This window comes from Arvicola amphibius, chromosome 8 (assembly GCF_903992535.2).
Source record: "Arvicola amphibius chromosome 8, mArvAmp1.2, whole genome shotgun sequence".
NCBI lineage: Eukaryota > Metazoa > Chordata > Mammalia > Rodentia > Cricetidae > Arvicola > Arvicola amphibius.
In genome coordinates this window covers 74,265,772-74,286,441 of record NC_052054.1, presented here as the reverse complement: position 1 = coordinate 74,286,441, position 20,670 = coordinate 74,265,772, and the positions used below count along the sequence as shown (strand labels likewise).

The 20,670-nt window shown below is 43.2% G+C and overlaps 1 protein-coding gene across 1 annotated transcript; it reads left to right on the top strand.

The window, feature by feature from the left end:
* Positions 1 to 496: 496 nt before the first annotated feature.
* LOC119821463 (zinc finger protein 227-like) lies at positions 497 to 9,018 on the top strand. Its single transcript, XM_038340485.1, is given in 6 exon segments — positions 497 to 601; positions 3,295 to 3,356; positions 4,019 to 4,145; positions 6,233 to 6,328; positions 6,964 to 8,803; positions 8,805 to 9,018. Coding segments are annotated over 5 exon segments (2,184 nt in total). The 5' UTR covers positions 497 to 601; positions 3,295 to 3,296; the 3' UTR covers positions 8,866 to 9,018.
* Positions 9,019 to 20,670: the final 11,652 nt, after the last annotated feature.

The following is a 20,670-nucleotide window of genomic DNA, read 5'->3' as shown; positions in this document are numbered from 1 at the left end:
CTTTCCTGTTGGGGTGTCCCTTCAGTTCATCGGGCCACCAGAAACATGATCACATTTAATCTGTTAATTTTTTTTTTAGTGCGTGTTTCGGGGGTGGGGGGGAGAGAGAGAGAGAGAGAGAGAGAGAGAGAGAGAGAGAGAGAGAGAGAGAACGCACAGGTGCTTGAGGAAGCTAGTAGTAGGGGCCATCTGATCCCTAGAGCACGGGTTCCAGGCGTTGTTTTTTTTTTTTTTTTTGGTGCGTGTTGGTGGGGGGGGTGGAGCAGGAAAGAGAGTTCCAGACGGTTGTAGTGCTGACATGGGTGCTGGAGACTAACTCTGCCCTTCTGGAAGGTCTGCAAGTGCTCTTAACGCCGGAGCCACCTCTCCAGCCTCTCCCATTGTCCCCCCCCCCCTCCTGAGGCAGGCTCTTATGTAACCTAGGTGGTCTCAAACTGCTCTTATGTCGGAGCCACCTCTCCAGCCTCTCTCATTGCCTCCCCCCCCCCCCCCCCGGGAAGGCTCTTATGTAACCTAGGTGGTCTCAAACTCACTGTGCAGCCAAAGACGACCTCTTACTTGTCATCTTTCTGTTTCCACCTCCCCAGTGCTGGGATTACAGGTGAGTCTCCACACTTCGTTTAGTAGGGCCTTGTGTAATTAGAAAGAATACAGCTGGCATTTCTTTTTAAGCCTGTGATCAGTCTACTCGTTAAAACGTCTCGTCGATACGTATTTATATTAGAATTACTTGAGTTCAAGTACAAAGCCACTTCTTAAATTGAATGATTAGGAAAATAACCTCCCCCTCTGTATTACATACATCTTTATATATACATGTTAAAAGATTTATTTATTATGTACACCTGCAGGCAAAAGAGGGCACCAGATCTCATTATGTACGGTTATGAGCCACCATGTGGTTGCTCAGAATCGAACCTAGGACTTTTAGAAGAATGGTCAGTGCCCTTAACCGCTGAGCCATCTCTCCAGCCCCATGTATATATGTTTTTAACTTGCCAGGTCCAGCATTGCCTCTTGTTCACCTTTCATGCCTTAGTTTTATCCCTTTTAGTTACTGTCAGTTGGTTTGGAATTTATGTTTTCTGTGTCATTCTTATACAAACTGGTATCTAGGGCAGGGGAGGTGGTTCCAGGGTTAAAGTGATCCAGGACTATTTAGATCGCAGGAAACCCATGTAAATGTCAGGTGAGCTTAGCCTTAGGCAGCTGAGATGGGATCCCCAGAGCAAACTGCCTAGCCAGAGTGCCCTTATCAGTAAGCTCTGGGTTTGATTGAGAGACCCTACCTCTCAATGAATGAATGAGATGGAAAAGGAAGGTTGATTCCTGACTTCAGCCTCAGGCCTCCACATCCATGGGTGCCTATACATGCTGGGTGTTGTATGTTGTGGGGTGTTCCAAGGAGAGTCACTCCAGAATGTAATTTTAGGCTTGCTGGCCTCAGGGAGGAATAGTTTTTGTGAACTTGACCTCAAACCTCTGTTCAGAAGTATATTTGTTAATTGACACACAAAGGTTGTGTTTGGATTACAACAAATTCCTCATACCAGGGTCCCTTTGATCTACTTCTGCTCCCTGAAGGAAATCATCAGACCCCTGCAGCATTAGTCCTTATTGTGCACCGTTTGCAGTACCCAGTAATTCAACTTGCTCCAGGTGTGCCTGGATAGTCTGGAGACCACAGTCATGCAACACATGGAAAACCAACTCCATAAACCACAGAAAACAATGCCTGTGCTCTACAATAGTTTCCTCAAGGTCTAGGAACCTCCAACAAGCACTAGTACATTCTACTCCTACCCTAGACCCAGTGAGAAACAGCTGTTACATTCTAATGTTACCCTAGATACAATGACTCTGCTAGATTCCCGCTATACACACATGCTAAAATATCCATACACATGCACATCATACACACTGGGAAAATGGGGGGTGGCTACTTATTGCAAAAATATAAAACTGAATCAGCATGTATTCTCATTCTGAAAGACACAGAGAATACAAAGATACTTAAAATTTGACAATGTCTTTTTAACTGTCAGTGAGGTCTGAATCCAAGGCCTTGTGTTCGTGAGGCAAATTAGTCTATCACTGAGCTAACTTCCCAACCTCCCAACAGTGTCTTTCTTGTTTTAAATTGTGTCTTAGGGGCTTAGGTTACAGGCCTGACTTTTATCAGAACCACAGTCATACTTTGTCGTTATAAGTGGCCCGATGTCATGGTGAAAGCCTTTGATCACAGGACTGGGGAGGTAGAAGCAGGTCAATTTCTTTGACTTTATGGCTTTTTTGGTCTACATAACTAATTTCAGGCCAGCCAAGATGCTAAGCTAATGTCTCCAAGGAAACAAAACACCAAAGGTACTAAATAGATGCATGTTGTTTTCCCATAACCTCTTAAAGTCCATTTTTTTTTCAGGTTCATATCTGTTTACTTCATTTTTGTTTAGCTAATAAAATGATGCCTTTTAGATACCAGTGTCAATAAAATATTACTCTAGGGTAAAAATATTTAGTTAAGATATTTTAGGTCAGAATTAGGCTTTTTAGAAATTAAAGGTGACTTTCATAGGAGCACACTGTATATATAGTTTATGTTGCAAAATATCTGCTTTTTTCTCATAAGAAAAGGGATTTCCTAGTCTTTAAAAACATTTTGATTTATTTTTATATTGTTTTACGTACGTAAGTACTTTGCCTGAATCTAAATGTGTATACAATGTGTGTACCTGGTACCCGCAGAGGCCAACAGAGGGTGTTGGACCCTTGGATTGAATTGCACACACTTGTGAACTGCTGTGTAGGTGCTGGAAACAGAACCCAGGTCCTTTGCAGCCAGCAACTCAAATCTCCATCCCCTCTTCATTTAGTTCTCGGCGGCCCCGTGAGGAAGGCAGAAATGATGCTGTGGTAAAAGTGAGACACAAAGGTTTTCTAACCCCCTGTGGAGATTGTAAGCAGTACTTCCAGAAACGGAGCCAGGCACTTGGATCCTACTTTCCCCCTTTATTTCCTATCATTCATTCGCTCATCAGCTGTACATTGTTTTCCTGGCTCTCATGTCCCCCATTCCCAGAATCTGAAACTCTACGGTAGCAATAAGGAGGTTGGTAGTATAGGTTGTTCACTACCCAGATGAGCTGAGGGTTTGCTAGTAGCTGAAATCCGGTGTGTGCTTCTGGTTTCTGAGCTGTGTGTGGTGGTGTGTGTATGGAAGCAGGAGGGTCAGTGTTTCAACTGGGCTAATGACATTTCTGACATTTGTTTCATGGCTTCTCCATCTTTCCTTAGTTATGCCTTCTCAGGACAGTGACCTTCCTCCAAAGGAACAAGAGAAAATGGCTGAATTTCAGGTCAGGCATTTCTTAGTAATTTTATATGCCGTTTTGTCTTTTTGGGGGGGCTGAGGTGTTCTAGAAAACAACAGATTTTTGAGTATGAATTTGGTGCTCTGTGTGTTACCGTTTATTACTGATTTACAAAATTGTTGAGAAAAATAACTTGTTACTTTGGTTGCTATAGCTATTTGTGGGGCTGGAGCTGGATAGAGTGCTTGCTTAGATCTCTAGCATTATATAAACCAGGCTTGGCATGCATGGCTAAAATAAAAACCAGGCCTGGCATGCATGGTCAAAATAAAAACCAGGCCTGGCGTGCATGGCCAGATTTCGAGTGCGGTGGGTAAAGCCAGGAGGAACAGAGGTTCAAGGTTATTCATCTTCTGTGATACTGAATTTGAGTACAACCTGGGCTGTAGGGGACCCTTTCTCACCTCACCCGCAAGGAAGAAAACACACACACACACACACACACACACACACACATACACACACACACACAGGGAGGAGTAGCAGAGTCACTTTAGACTATTGTTGGGGAAGGGTGTGAGTGCGAAACAACTATTGGCTCAGTCTGCTTGGACCCCTCTGAGTTGCAGCACCCGTGTGACCGTGTCCTCTCTGCTTCTCCTCTTCCATGGGAGCTGGATCAAAGTTACTTTTGTTTGATGTCACAGGAGGCGGTGACATTCAAGGATTTGGCATTGGTGTTTACTACAGAAGAAGTGGGGCTGCTGAGCCTCACACAGAGGAAGCTGTACAAAGACGTGATGCTGGAGAACTTCAAGAACCTGGTTGCTGTGGGTGAGGACAGGTGTCCTGTGACACCGAACCTCAGCCTCCCAGAGACTCTCTGTCCTCAGATGCCCAAGGCTCTGGACCATTTGAACAGATTTCCTAGGACAAAAAAGACTTTTCTGATGTTTCTTCTCAGTCAAAATCTTTTTAAACCGCTGATTCTCAGCTAGATTTTCTGTTAGAGAACATTCGGCAATGTCTGGACTCATGTTAACAGGTGGAGTTTTCTTGTCCCTGGAGCCACTTTCAAATTACCACACAGAGGCTTAATATTATAAGTGCTTGGCCAATAGCCCAGGCTCGTTACTACCTAACTCTTACATTTAAATTAACCCTTATTTCTTTCCTATGCTTTGCCACATAGCTTATGGCTTGTTACCTCATTTTCTATATGTCTTGCTTCCTCCACAGCTGACTGACTTCTCCTTGATTCCGCCCTTCTTCATTCCAGAATCCTCTGATTGTCCCGCCTAACATTATTGTGCCTTGCTATAGGCCAGTCAGCTTCTTTATTAACCAATGAGAGTAATATGTATTCACAGTGAACAGAAGAATTATTCCACAGCAGACATATTTCTCACAGTTCAGGGATGGCTGCTACTAACATTTAGCAGTTAGTAGCCAGGCACAAGACAGCTCCCACAGCAGGATAATCAACCATCCAGAGTGTCCATATACTGCCGGGGGGAGGGGGGGGAGAGACAGATGACGGACAACACACTCTGTTTCATATGAACCACAAATGAGCAGCTTAGCTCAATACTGTGGATTTTTCTGAGACTAGAATACAGGGTCTTGTGTATGTTAGGTAGGAATCTGCTGTTGAGCCACGTTCCCAGCTTTCCGGTGACCTCTAGGCAAGTGTAGTCCCACTGATTGACATCCTCAGTCCCTTACTTTGGGGGATTCTAGGCAGGGGCTCTGCCACTGAGCCACGCCCCCAGCCCCTCACTGGGGGATTCTAGGCAGGGGCTCTACCACTGAGCCACATCCCAGCCCCTCACTGGGGGATTCTAGGTGGGGGCTCTACCACTGAGCCACATGACCAGCTCCTCACTGGGGGATTCTCGGCGGAGGACTCTACCACTAAGCCACGCCCCCAGCTCCTCACTTGGGGATTCTAGGCAGGGGCTCTACCACTGAGCCACATGACCAGCTCCTCACAGGGGGATTCTAGGCGGGGGCTCTACCACTGAGCCACACCCAGTCCCTTCTCTGGGAGATTCTAAGCAGGTGCTCTGCTACTGAGTCATGCCTCAGCCCTGTACTCTGTCTTTCTAATTTTGCCTGTGATCCATTAATAGGTAAAGAAACAAGCATGGTACAATGTAGTAGTAGTTGTTTCTTTTTTTTCTTTAGAGACAGGGTTTCTCTGTGTAGCCCTGGCTGTCCTGTCACTCGCTTTGTAGACCAAGCTGGCTTCGCGCTCACAGAGATCTGCCTGCTTCTTCCGCCTGAGTGCTGTGATTAAAGGCATGTGCCACCACTGCTTGGCATAGATTTTTCTTTACAATAGACGAGATGAGGATAGGATGTCAGAATCTGTTCTGGAGGACCTCCTGCAGCAGAGCCTGGAGGTTTCCAGTGAGGGATGTGGGAGAAGGTTAAGACATGATGGAACAGATTCTGTCATACATGCATAGCCATGACCTTGATTTCTTTTAACTTTTGAAGTTCCCTTCAAATCTTGGTGTGTTTGGTGCCTGTGTGCACATGGCGGTCATCAGGTGTCCTCCTTTATCTCTGTCTGACTTATTTCTTTGAGGCACAGTTCATCCCAAACCTGTGGCTGTCAGCCAGCAAGCCCCAGTGATCATCCTGTGTACCCCCAAAGCGCCAGAGATACTATGTGCCATCAGGAGACCATGCATGGCCTGTTCCCATGGGTGCTGGGGGCCGATCTCAGTCCTCATGCTAATAGCAAGTGCAGTTAGCCTCTGAGTTGTTTCTGCCAAGCCCTTGGCTTCTCAGTACAATTTGTGATAAAAACATTTCTAAAATTTATTACACAGGTGCTGAGGACTTTGTAATTTATACAAAAACATGCTTCAATTTTGTGTTCACCTTAAATTATTTGTTTTGTCTTTTCTTAGGGCATTTTCCCCCCAAAGCACATGTGGTGCCTCTACTGGAAGCAGAAGAAAAGCTTTGGCTGAAGGAAACGGAAGCCCAGAGGAGTAGATATCCTGGTGAGAACCCATGCTACTGGTTTCCCAGGTCCGCTCCATAGTGTATTCGTGTTGTTACTCCTGCCCACTGGCCTAACAAAGTTTGAAGCTTTTGTAACTGAAATTTGAAAGAGTCCCATTTGCATAAGTTCTAAGGAAAAAGGTGAGCACACTGTTAGCTGATGTCATTGTGTGTGAGAGCATGGGTGCGTGGGTAGTCTTTGTGCCCACGGCGCTCGTGGTTTTGTTTTGTGTTTCTTCATTTTTAAATTTTAAAAAAATGTTGGTGTTTGTATGCCCCATGCATATGGTGTGCGTGGAGCTAGACTCCCTGTAGCTGGAATTACAGGGAATTGTAAGTTCATTAATGTAGGTACCAGAACCCAAACTCAGGTCCTCTGGAAGATCAGCAAGTGCTTTTAAGCACTGCGCCATCTCTTGTAGCACTGATGGTACACACCAGACAGAGTCTGTAAATGGGTTCCACCCAGCACTGCGAGTCACCCTTGCTCCACATCCAGGAAGACCTGAGGAAAGGACAAGTGATGTTGTAAGGACAGGGTGACCTTTGCCCTGCCTGGATTTGGTCTCACCCATGCCCTTAGTATGGCCTTCTCCCATAATCTGTCCTCATCTCTACGACTGCTTTCTTACAGGCAGCAGGAGTGAACATGAGTCGGTGACTGCTGGTCGACGTGCACTAACACACCTTGCCCAGGAAGAGCTGTCTTGCTGGCGCATCTGGAAACAGGTTGCGTGGGAATCGACCAGGTGTTTTCAGAGGAGGCGTTCTCAACCACTGAAAGACGATTCCATTCTGGTTTCTGACAACAATGGCAATACAGGGAATCACGAAGGAGATAGCTCCAGCTGCCTTGAGCATGAAGACTTTTCAGTCTCAAGAACTCATAATTATTGCCAAAATAGGTGTCTGCATAATTCACTGAACCAGAGCAGAAACAAGCCAGTCTGTGTGAAGTGTGACCTTTGTGTGTTTGCAGATTCGAGGAAGAAATCATCGCTTTGTAAGCAGCTTAAAAGCAACAAGGGACAGAAGCCCTACAGATGTGAGAGCTGTGGGAAGAGATTCAGCAGTAGCAAGGGTCTCATCATTCACTGCACATCTCACACGGGAGAGAAACCTTACAAGTGTGAGGGGTGTGGGAAAGGCTTCGCCCGAAATGCAGATCTTCATGTCCATTCCCATGCTCACACTGGAGAGAAGCCCTGTATGCGTAAGGAATATGGGGAAGGCTGCCACCAGGATTCCAACCTTCGAGTCCATCAGAATAGCCATACTGAAGAGAAGCAATTCAAATGTGAAACTTGTGGGAAGGGGTACAGTCGGTCCTCGAGGCTTCGCGCCCACCAGAGAGTTCATACTGGAGAGAAATCATACAAATGTGAAGTGTGTGGGAAGGGCTTCCGCTATAGTTCAAATCTTAAACAACACCAAGTAACACACACTGGAAAGAAACTGTCTAAGAGTCGGGAGTGTGGGAAAGGCTTCAATTGCGGGTCAGATCACGCTTCTCAGAGAGTCCACTCAGAGAAGAAACTCTACAAGTGTGAAGAGTGTGATAAGAGCTTTAGTCAGCTCATTGATTATCAGGTACACCAGCAAGTTCACACTGGAGAAAAGCCACACCAGTGCGAGGTGTGTGGGAAGGGCTTCAGTCGCTTATTTGGCCTTCATTCCCACCAGAGAATCCACACTGGGGAGAAGCCATACAAGTGTGATGTGTGTGGAAAGAGCTTTAGGTACAGTTCTCAGTTTATCTACCATCAGAGATGCCACACTGGAGAGAAACCCTACAAATGTCAGGAGTGTGGGAAAGGCTTTGGCAGGAGCACAGAACTTCGCCACCATCAAAGGATGCACACAGGAGAGAAACCTCACAAATGTAAGGAGTGTGGAAAGGCCTTCAGTCTGCCCTCCAATCTTCGAGTCCATCAGAGCATTCACATGAAGGAGAAACTCTTCAAGTGTGAGGAGTGTGGGAAGGGCTTCAGCCAGCGCTCGCGTCTTCAAGCTCACCAGAGAGTTCACACTGGAGAGAAACCATACAAGTGTGATATATGTGGGAAAGGCTTCAGTCGCTCCTCTGGCCTCCATTACCATCACAGAATCCACACTGGGGAGAAGCCATACAAGTGTGATGTGTGTGGAAAGGGCTTCATATACAGTTCTCAGTTTACCTACCATCAGAGATACCACGCTGAAGAGAAACCTTTCAGATGTCAGGAGTGTGGGAAATTCTTTGACACGAGCACGGACCTTCGCCACCATCAGAGGGATCATATGGGAAAGAAACCTCACAAATGTGAGGAGTGTGGAAAGGCCTTCCGTTTCCCCTCAAAGCTTCGAGTCCATATGATTATTCACATGAAGGAGAACCTCTTCAAGTGTGAGGAGTGTGGGGAGGGCTTCAGTCAGCTCTCAAGTCTTCAAACACACCAGAGAGTTCACACTGGAGAGAAGCCGCACAGATGTGACATGTGGGAAAGGCTTCAGTCGTGGTACCCGCCTTCAAAACCATAAGAAAATCCATACCTAAAGAAAGCAGCAGAGCTGGTGTGGTTGATGCCTGTGAACCAGTGTTCAGGAGGCCGAGGCTGGAAGATGATAGATTTGTGGCCTGCCTTGGCTCCAGAGCAGGGTACTTCCTTAACTTTTGTGGATATGTCCATCTACTCCATTAAAACGATAATATCAGAACTCATCTATATAATAACTAGAACTCATCTTTAGGGAAGAAATACAGGCAGTGGTCATCTTGGCAAGACTGAATGAATATCAGCAATCATCCTTCAGTGTACTGTGCGCCAAAAGGTACCAGGTGGTGAACCAGCACTCACCAAGTGCTGACTTCGCTCTCTCTAACAGTGGGCACTGTTTTCACCAAAGCCTAAAGATGTGGAAAATAAAACTGCTGACTAAGACTTTCCTGTAGCTAAGGACTTATCCTGTGGGTTCTTTTTTTCATGCAGTATGGAGGGTTGCAATGAAAAAGGCTGTACCCATAATGCATCTCTGATCATCAAAGGTAAATTGGTGTCAGCCATAACCGTATGTAAGATGTTCATGGCATCGTTGTTTCGTAATTGGCTGGCTGGCAAATGGACTTTCTATTTTGCAGTCCAGTGGTAACTCTGCAAGCATCCAGCGAGGAGAGGCAGAATTAGCTATGCATGTCGGTCAGGGTATATAAAGTGTGAAAGCTAGATGTGTGTTTTTAAAGAAACCTACGTATACAACTGTTCAGATGTCTCATCCCTTACTTCAAATACTAAGTGTGTTTTCCTTAAGCAGCTGTAATATAATATTCAACCAAGTCGGATATTGATACACAACACTGTACAGCCAAAATAGCTTATTTAAATGTCACCAGTTGTCCCGGCTGGCACAAAATAGTGTGTCCTGATTCTAATCGAGTAGTTGCACTGGGCACCTTTATTCTGAACCTCCCTGTTTTATCAGGTGTGGGTTCATGCGGGTCCGTGAGAAGAAGACACAGAGGCACTCTAAGGATGAATTTAGCCTTGTCAGCTGCAGGCCAGCCTATGGCCGGCCAACTCACTGCCACTTTAATGTTGTAGAATACTGTTTTAAGCTGTGTTGCTTTTTGTGGAAAATTTGTTTAATGATGTAAAGATGTGTTGCTTTTGTTTATGTTACATTTGTTTAACTCTGTGAAGCTGTGATTCTTTACCTGTCTAAAACACCTGATGATCTAATAACGAACTGAATGGCCAATAGCGAAGCAGGAGAAAGAATAGGCAGGTCTGGCAGGCAGAGAGGATACATAGAAGGAGAAATCTGGAGGAGGGGGAAGAGCAGCAAGATAGAACAAAGCGCAGGACATCAGGGCCCAGCCACCGGGCCAGCCAGGCAGTTAGAGTGAAAGCGAGATATCTAGAGATAAGGTAAAACTCAGAGACAAAAGGAAGTCAGGGATGATTGAAGTTAAGAAAAGCTGGCAAGAAACGAGCCAAGCTAAGGCCAGTCATTCATAAGTAAGAATAAGTCTCCTTGTGTGTGATTTTTTTTTTTTTTTTTTTTTAGGAGCTGGGTAGTGGGCCCCCCAAAAAGCTAAAGAGTAATTTAAAAAAAAAAAGAAAACATTTTGGCCTTCCAATGTGGGGTTAGAGTAAAAAATGACACGTTGCAAAGGGCCTTTTAAAAAATATTTCTTTCTGCATATGAGTGCTTTATTTGCATGTATGCCAGCATGACAGAAGAAGGCATCAGATACCGTTATAGGTGGTTGTGAGCCACCATGTGGTTGCTGGGAATTGAACTCAGGACCTCCAAAGGAGTAGGTAGTGCTCTTAACCACTGAGCCATTTCTCCAATCCACAAAGGGCCTTTGTATTGTTACACAGTTCACACCTTCAGCACATCATTTTCCATATACCAAAACGTCTTATCTTGGTGCCCCCCCCCCCCCCCGCCGCAAAGAGACAATGCCAATGCAAATTTTCTGTTAAGAGACGTCTTGCCTCCTGCAACCAGCTTTTGCATAGACTTTCAACCTTTAGGAAATCTCAGATAAGATTTAGATCCTTCAAACAGAAGATACTAGAGACAAAAGTTAACAGTTAAGGCTAGGTGCCAAGACTCCAGAATCAAGCCAGGTGTAGAAGTGAGGAAATCCCCTAACATATCCCCCTTTTGTATATGCTACAATTAATTATACTGGAAATTATGCATCCTTTTCTCTATCTTTGTTTTAATGTCTTATGCAAGTAAGCCCAAACAGTTTAAAGCCAATAAAGTTAACATTGCTAGAACAAGAATAACACTTCCTAAAACAAGAAATCGATTAAAGTGATTCACAAGGTTAAATGAGGCTGTGGTATCTGCAAGGCTTTCCGTAGTATCCATTCCTGTTGTATCAGGTGACCTTTTTGTAAAAGTCTCCTTAATTTCTTGCTGTAAATCATAAAGCATTTGAGAAGAATTAGAGTGACCCGTCAAGTGCTTATAACCGTTCTGCAGTCATACTTGCTATTATTGGGTGTTAAAGGTGTAATACAATAGGATGTTGCATCCCAATCACATTTAATTTTATCTGCTCTTTTAATATTTCTAACTGATCTCCCAACAGTATAAAAGCTTGTCTCAAATCTCTATTTCATTGACTATCTCACTATTTTATTTTGCTGAGTCCAAAGTTCTGTAGAATGCTCATGCCAGTTGTAGAGGGAGTGGCGGGCTGTATCCCGCCACCCAGCTCCCACATGGCTAGCTTTACACCCGAAATAACAACACACAAATTGTATTCTTTTAAACACTGCTTGGCCCATTAGTCCCAGCCTCTTATCGGCTAATTCTCACACCTTGATTAACCCATTTCTAATAACCTGTGTAGCACCACGAGGTGGTGACTTACCTGGAAAGATTCTAGCCTGCCTCTGTATCAAAGAGGAGAGTCATGGCTACTGCCTCACTTCCCTTCTTCCCAGCATTGTTCTGTTTTCCCCGTCTACCTTTGTTCTGACCTATCAGGCCAAGCAGTTTTTATTAATTAACTAATGAAAGTAACACATAGACAGATGACCCTCCTCCATCAGCCAGTCTCCGAAGAACTCAGCAGCTTGCATTTCTTCATGAAACACCACTCCAACTGTTGTAGTAGCAGCAGTTAATGCAATATTCCCGTAATAACTGCCATAACCAGTCCAACCATTTGGCATGTTCTTTTTTAATATTCCCTCAGCGAGCTTCTGTACCAGGATCATCACAGGTAAGTAAGTCTTGCCATGGCCTCGGCAACTTTACCGGTATTCAGATTGCTGGCCTTGCTCTAAGAATGCATAAATTTTCAGAGGTTAAGTTTAAGGACATACTAGAATTAACACAGTTATGAAGGGTACAGCATTCACAAGTGATGCTGTAATTATTCGGGTGCCATTGTACAAGCCCCTTCATTAGCATGTAAGGTAATGGTACACATGCCATCAAAGGCTGGATTTGATTTGTCTAAAAGACAGAAGTATATTTATCATCTTTACTGTTTAATTTTCCCTCCCATGCCTTAAGAGGGTGGAAGGCACTTGCCGGTTTCCACAAGTTAGTTTGAATCTAGATGGCAGATTGCAGGAGAGGACTTGACATTCCAACTCCATGCCTTCAGATAGGTTCATTAGTGGAGGAACTAATTCCTAAAGTTCTATTCAAACTATACAGCTGCCGTCTTAACTCAGAGAATATTTTCCTTGAGGGGAGCCATAAGGATTCCAGTCAATGAGGCATCCTTGGGAGATACTAATTAGCACTTGAGGCTTCTCTTTTTTTTTTTTAAATTAAAACTTTATTGTAAAGAAATTGAAAAGAAGAATTTGCTTTATGTCTAAAAGCCACTTATGAGTAAGTAATATGATAATTGTCTTTCTGGGTCTGGGTTACCTCATTCAAATGATGTTTTCTAGCTCCATCCATTTGCCTGAAAATTTCAAGATGTTATTTTTTCTGCTGTGTAGTATTCCATTGTGTAAATGTACCACATTTTCCTTATCGATCCTTCGGTTGAGGGGCATTTAGGTTGTTTCCAGGTTCTGGCTATGACAAACAATGCTGCTATGAACATAGTAGAGTACATGTCCTTGTGGCATGATTGAGCATCCTTTGGGTATAGACCCAAAAGTGGTATTGCTGAGTCTCGAGGAAGGTTGTTTACTAATTTTCTGAGAAATCATCACACTGATATCCAAAGGGGTTATACCAGCTTGTATTCCCACCAGCAATGCAGAAGTGTTCCTTTTTCTCCACAACCTCTCCAGCATAAGTTGTCATCAGTGCTTTTGATCTTGGCTGTTCTTACAGGCATAAGATGGAATCTCAGAGTTGTTTTAATTTGCATTTCTCTGTTGACTAAAGATGTTGAGCATTTCCTTAAGTGTTTTTCAGCCATTTTAGATTTCTCTGTTGAGAGTTCTCTGCTTAGGTCTGTACTCCATTTTTATTTTGGATTATGTGTTCTTTTGGTGTCCAATTTCTTGAGTTCTTTGTATATTTTGGAGACTAGACCTCTGTCTGATGTGGGGTTAGTGAAGATCTTTTCCCATTCTGTAGGCTGTCGTTTTGTCTTGTTGACTGTGTCCTTTGCTTTACAGAAGCTTTTCAGTTTCAGGAGGTCCCATTTATTAATTGTTTCTCTCAGTGTTTGTAGTACTTGGTTATATTTAGGAAGTGATCTCTTGTGCTAATGAATTCAAGTGTACTTCCCACATTCTCTTCTACGAGGTTCGGTGTGGCTGGCTTTATGTTGAGGTCTTTGATCCATTTGGATTTGAGTTTTGTGCATGGCATCGATAATGGATATATTTTCATTCTTCTACATGTTGATAATCCAGTTATGCCAGCACCATTTGTTAAATATGCTTTCTTTTTTTCCATTTGATTTTTTTTGCTTCTGTCAAAAATCAGGTGTTTAAAAGCATGTGGATTAATATCCAGGTCTTCTATTTGGTTCCATTGGTCCTCCTGTCTGTTCTTATGCCAATATCAGGCTGTTTTCAGTACTGTAGCTCTGTAGTAGAGTTTGAAGTTAGGGATTGTGAGGCCTCCAGAAATTCTATTATTGTACAAGATTGTTTTGGCTGTTCTGGGTTTTTTTGCTTTTCCATATGAAGTTGAGTGTCATTCTTTTGAGGTCTCTGAAAAATTTTGCAAGGATTTTGATGGGCATTGCATTAAATCTGTAGATTGCTTTTGGTAAGATTGCCATTTTTCCTATGTTAATTCTGCCTACCCAACAGCATGGGAGATTGGGAGATCTTTCCACTTTCTGGTGTCTTCTTCCATTTCTTTCTTCAAAGAGTTAAAGTTCATGTCATACAAGTCTTCCACTTGTTTGGTTAGAGTTACTCTGAGATATTTTATGCTATATGTGGCTATTGTGAAGGATGATGTTTCACTGATTTCTCTCTTAGCCCATTTACTATCTGTGTAAAGGAGGGCTACTGATTTTTTTGAGTTCATCTTGTATCCTGCTACATTACTGAAAGTGTTTCTGAGTTGTAGAAGTTTTTTGGTAGAACTTTTGGGGTCACTTATGTAAACTATCATACCATCAGAAGTAGTGAGAATTTGACTTCTTTTCTGATTTGTATTCCCCTTTGGTGTCTTATTGCTCTAGCTAGGACCTCAAGAACTATATTGAATAGATATGGAGAGAGTGGACAACCTTGTCTCATTCCTGATTTCAGTGGGATTGCTGTGAGTTTCTCTCCATTTAGTTTGACTTTGGCTATTGGCTTGCTGTATATTGCCTTTATTATGTTTAGGTGTGTTCCTTGTATCCCTGCACTCTCCAAGACCTTTATCATGAAGGGATGTTGTATTTTGTCAAAAGCTTTTCTGGCATCTAATGAGATGATCATGTTGTTTTTTATTTTTCAGTTTGTTTATATGTAGATTATATAGACAGATTTTCGTATGTTGAACCATTCCTTCATTTCTGGGATGAAGCTGACTTGATCATGGTGGATGATGGTTCTGATGTGTTCTTGGATTCAATTTGCCAGTATTTTAGCATCAATGTTCATGAGTGAGACTGGTCTGTAATACTCTTTCTTAGTAATGTCTTTATGTGGTTTGGGTATCAGGGTAATTGTAGCCTCTTAAAACGAGTTTGGCTATGTTCCTTCTGTTTCTGTTGTGTGGAACAATTTGAGGAGTATCAGAATTAGTTCTTCTTTGAAAATCTTGTAGAATTCCGAGCTGAAACCATTTAGTCCTGGGTTTCTGGTTCTTGCCTATTCCCTCAGAGGTCCCAGACTCATGCCCAGCAAGGCTTCTCACTCTTACACTGTTGCCAGTGCACCCTCATCTCACAGAACAATAGATTTATGGAACTAGTAGCCTTAATGTGTCCTTTGAAGCCAGATTCTTGAAGCACATAAAACTTATGATAATCATGGATAGTATTACTATGGATAGCCATATTTGAGAGGTTATATTTAGGCACTGTATTCCATTTCCCATGCAATAGGAATTCCTTTTACTCCCACAGTGTAATTGTCAATCATTCTACCTTCCTCCGTTGGCTGAGAAGGACCTCTGTTGTCTGGACCAGGTAGCCATGAAGATTCATTAACCACTACAGGGATATCCACATCCCCCCCACTCACTGATGCGTTAATTGGAGGATTGGAAATAAAAACCCAATAATTATGATCCATCTCTTCAACCTGCACCATTTCCACGGAAAGCATGGCAAGAAATAAATTTGTAGCATTTAGAGGCTTGTGAGTTATGTGAAGAATTGCCTCACCTTTGCCACTGTAACATGGTGGCCTGCGTGTTGGGGTTTCTGTCCTGCCCAGTTCCCACAGCTGGTAAATGCCAAAGAGAATCACACCGAGATCTATATGTTATGAACTGATTGGCCCATTAGCTCAGGCTTCTTACTAGCTCTTATAACTTAGATTAGCCCATTCTAGTATATGTTAGCCATATGACTTGGTACCTTTTTCAGGCAGGTAACATCTTCCTTCTTGGTGTCTGGACAGGACTGTGGAGGAATGGGCTTCCTCCTTCCCAGAATTCTCCTGTTCTCATTGCCCCACCTCTACTTCCTGTCTGGTTGTTTCACCTCTACTTCCTTCCTGGCTACTGGCCAATCAGTGTTTACTTAAAACATAATTGACAGAATACAGAATTGTCCCACACCATTTCCCCCTCTTTAAAAAAAAAGAAAATATCCATAGTCCATTTTTTGGGAATGTGGGAGTAGTTTTCCAGGCTACTTCCTGCTGGTTGGGGGCACTGATAATCTTAGGGGGACCTAAAGAAAATTTAGAATTATGATCAAGTCCTGACTGAAGTATCCTGTGAGGCTTGATCATCTCAGGCAGCAGTCTTGAACCTGTTCTGGATGTAGAACTCTGACATCTGGGCCATCTGTTCCTTCTGGATATTTCTCAGGTGGTCTTCCTTGATCAAACCTGATTTTTCTTAACTCAGAATGTATCCACAGCCTCTCATTTCCTGTGGAAACAAAAGCAAAACTTCTTCTCCAAAGTAATATACCTTTTGACTTCAATTTTGAAGTCAAGGTGTTTTCAAAATACCTATTTTGGATTAATTCTGCAGCATTTATAAGCAAATATCTTCTAGCAGCTGTTGCTCATTCCTCAGCATTCAAACAATTCAAAGAGAGCATAATAACATACACTATCAAGATTCTCTGTGTATTTTTCATCTTTACGTGGCTTTTAAAACCTCTATTTTATTTTTTGAGACAGGTTCTCCGTGTATCTTTGACCTGGAACTCACTCTGTAGACCAGGCTGTCCTTGAACTCACAGAGATCTGCCTGTCTCTGCCTCCCAAGTGCTGGGATTAAAGGTGTATGCCACCACACCTTGAACTCACATAGGTCTGTTTGCTTTTGTCTCCCAAATTTTGGGATTAAAGGCATATGCCACCACACGTTGAACTCACGGAGGTCTGACTACTTCTACCTCCCAAGTGTTGGGATTAAAGGTGTGTACCACCACACCCAACTACTCTTCTTTTTAATTTTAAGGACTTTAACCTTTTTCTTTTCTCTCCCAAGCCAGCATATATTTTTAACACATAGTAAACCATTTAGAGGTTTTTTTTTCCTTTGAATCTTTCTTTACTGTATATCTCTCTTTTTTCCAACTAAATGAGTCTTTAATTTACCAAGCAATATGGGTAGGATTAAAGCCAATGGCTTTGATGGCTGGATCCAGCACATTCCTTAGCTTTCTGCGATTCCAGCCTTATGGTAGAGGTACCGGCTATAGCCATGTTTATTGCCACAACTCTATGGCGTTTCAAGGTCCCTGCCAGCAAGCAAGCTGCAGCAGTGTGCTCACAAACCACATTCAAATGCTCTGTAGTCGGACTGCCCGATTGAAAGAGAGTTTGCCCTGGCAGGATAGGCCAGAGAGCTGGCATTTTAAAATGGCACACCTTTTTTCTTACTATAGCTGAAAACCAAAAAGCATGCGGTCAACTTTTCATCAACACCATTTAAGTGTTTCGTGGCAGGATATCTTAAAAGAGCTGCAAGGTTTTGCAGCTAAAACTGAGTCAGGAAGCCTCTCTTAAATGAGAGTGCTTGCCTCTAGCAAGCAGAGCAGATCCGAGAAATTGCTGTTACCTAGAAACTATATGTAATGCTGTTACTTTGTTCTAGAATTATGTCCCAAGCTGTCTCAGGCTTTATGTGGATGCAGTTGTCCACACGATGGCACCATTTGTAACATGGTGGCCTGCTTGTTGGGATTTCTGTCCTGCCCAGTTCCCACAGCTGGTAAATCCCAAAGAGAATCACACAGAGATTGTGGCTGCTTTGCACTGACCTTCAGGCAGGCTTTATTTATTAAAACACAAAGAATATACCACTATAGATGCTAAGTTATAAACTGATTGGCCCATTAGCTCAGTATACTATATACTTAACTCTTATAACTTACATTAGCCCTTTATTCTAGTATACATTAGCCACATGACTCAGTACCTTTTTTGGCAGGGCAAGTCACATCTTCCTTCTTGGTGTCTGGACAGGACTGTGGAGGAATGGACTTCCTCCTTCCCCGAATTCTCCTGTTCTCTTTGCCCCACCTCTACTTCCTATCTGGTTGTCCCACCGTGCCTGGCTGCTGGCCAATCAGTGTTTATTTAAAGCATAATTGACAGAATACAGAATTGTCCCGCACCATGCCACAAATTCCGCAGCTGTCCTCAGGTGGGAGGCTTAGTTGTTTGCTCCAAAGGTCTCCTGTGTCTCTTTTGCACAGGCATCTCTGCAGCTGCAGCCTCAGAGAGATTTCTCTTGCTCACGCTGAATTTTTATCAACTTTGATGGGATCCGCTATTTATTATCTCCTGTGGAAACATAAGCATAACAGGGTACTGCCTGGATTATTGTAACACTTGACCCCATCGTAACACTTCTCCCATTCTCCAAGCAGATGTCACGACATCCTTGTAGTACACAGGTTGATTTAAATCAGCAATTTTTCCTTGGTCCAATGCCTTTCTGATGCTGTTGTCTCTGTTTTATTAACATTTAGAAAATTTAAGGTTAATAAGGGATTAAGCAGGCAAGCCACTAGAGGCCTTTTTGAAATCTTCAGATTGAAAGAGTGGGTTCCTGTCTCATCCTGCTTTATATTTCTTTCTAGTGCTGGGATTAAAGGTGTGCCCCACCACCACCAGGCCTCTATGGTTAAACAGTGTGGCTGCTGGGATTAAAGGCATGTGCAGCCACTGCCTGGCCTATGTGGCTGCTTTGCACTGACCCTTCAGGCAGGCTTTGTTTATTAAAACACAAAGAATATACCACTATAGCTGCTAAACAATGGATTTTGGGAAAAAAAAACCCTGCTGAATTGGGTCAGGCATTATATTACAAAGATGTAATATTTTTATGGGGTCTAGGGAGAGTGTTAAGATGGGGCTTATGTTTCCACAGGACGTAAAAGATTGTGGATCCTATCGAAGCTGATAAAAATCCCGTGTGAGCAAGAGCCTCTTGGATGCTTTGGTTGGTGAGATTAATGACATGCCTCTGGGGGAAAAGGATACAGAAGGCTTATGAAACAGACAGCTAACCCTCCCACCTGGGATATCTGAAGAATGCTACAAATCTGTTCCTTGGCATGCTATCTGTGATAACTATATAAATAACAGGGCCAACTATAGATACTGGGTCTTTATTCCTAATCCTCCAATTAACTTAGCAGTAAGTTGGGGGAGATATGGATATTCCTGTGGTAGTTAATACATCTTGGATGCCTGGTCCTTATGATAACTGAGGTCCTGCTCAGCCAATGGAGGAGGGTAAAGAGAGTAACATTTATACTTTGGGAGTACAAAGAGTTCCTGTTTGTATGGGAAATGCATTTTAATCTCTAAATATAACCTCTCAAGTATGGCTCTCTATAGTCAGTACTATCCAAGACTATCATCTGGGAGCTTTCCCCTGGGCTACACCTTGTCTGGAACTAATCCTAAATGTACACAAAGGAATGAAATTTGGCAAAGAATGTATTTCGTTCAGCAGAATTTATAAAATTAAAATATGCTTATCATACCAATGACACTTATTCTGGGTTCCAATGGGGCATTATCAGTTTCAATTTTTATCAGCAAGCCCGTTGCAGCCATTGTTTCTAATAAACATGTAATTACAGAATCAGCGTTTTCAGAACTTAAGGCAGATGTGCACTGAAATCCAGAGTATGTATCAATGGTATGATGAATATACTTTAACTTTCCAAATCCTGTTAAATAAAATATGTCCACTTGCCAAATTTTATTTCTTTGTGTACCTTTAGGTATACATCAGGTGTGGGTTCACATGGGTCTGTGGAAATAAGACACAGAGATACCCTATGGATGATTTTTTAACCTTTCCAGCTGCGGAGGGACGAGCCTCTGGCAGACTGATTCACTGCCATTTTTCAGTTTGTTATACAGGTCACACCTTCAGCAAGTCAGTTTCCCTCTACCCACACCTCTTATCCAAGCTCCCCAAAGAGACAATGCCAATGCAGTTTTCCAGTTAAGAGACATCTTGGTTTGCCAATTCCTTCTTCAACCAAGTTTTGCATAGGCTTAGACCCTTTAGGAAACTCAAATAAGATTTACACACTTTAAACAGAAGGCACTGGAGACAAAAGGTAGCAGCCACAAAAGGCAGATCAAGGCTCGGTGCTAATACTCTGTAGTCTGGTTAGCTGTGGGAGTCTGCAGGAACTCCTCAGTACCTCTGTCCTCCATAGTCATGAGACAGTGATTCCTGTTGCTGAAGGCACTCAGTCTGTGACCCTTTGTTCATGAAGCCTGGCTGACCACCACAAACACCACAGGGCACGGTGTGGCAGCACATGGCTTTAGTTTCAGTATTCTGGAGCTAAGATAGGACAGCTGAGTTCAGATCCAGCCTAAGCTACATAGTGAAGGCCTGTCATAAAAATATTTATTTTTATTTATGTGTATATGTGTTTGTGTGCCACACCCATGCATTACCAGTGGAGGCCAGAAGAGGGCATCAGATTCCCTAGAACCAGAGTTGTAGATGTTTTTAGTGACCTGATGTTGGTGTTAGGGACCAATCCTGGCACCTCTGCATGAATAAATGTTTGGGAGTTCCATCCCAAGCTTCTCCCCTGGGAATTGCCTCAGTCCAGACTCTTCCTCCAAGAAAGCCCACCAAATGGTGACCCCTCCCCAGAGATGCTCAAGACCATCCCCACAGGGTATTTAAACTGCCTCCCAGAGAACAAATGTGGTTTTCCAGTCTTCCTTCCTTGTCTCCTCTCTGGGAGGCTGGAAGGCCACCTGGGAGCAATGATATCCATCAAACCTGGGCTTTT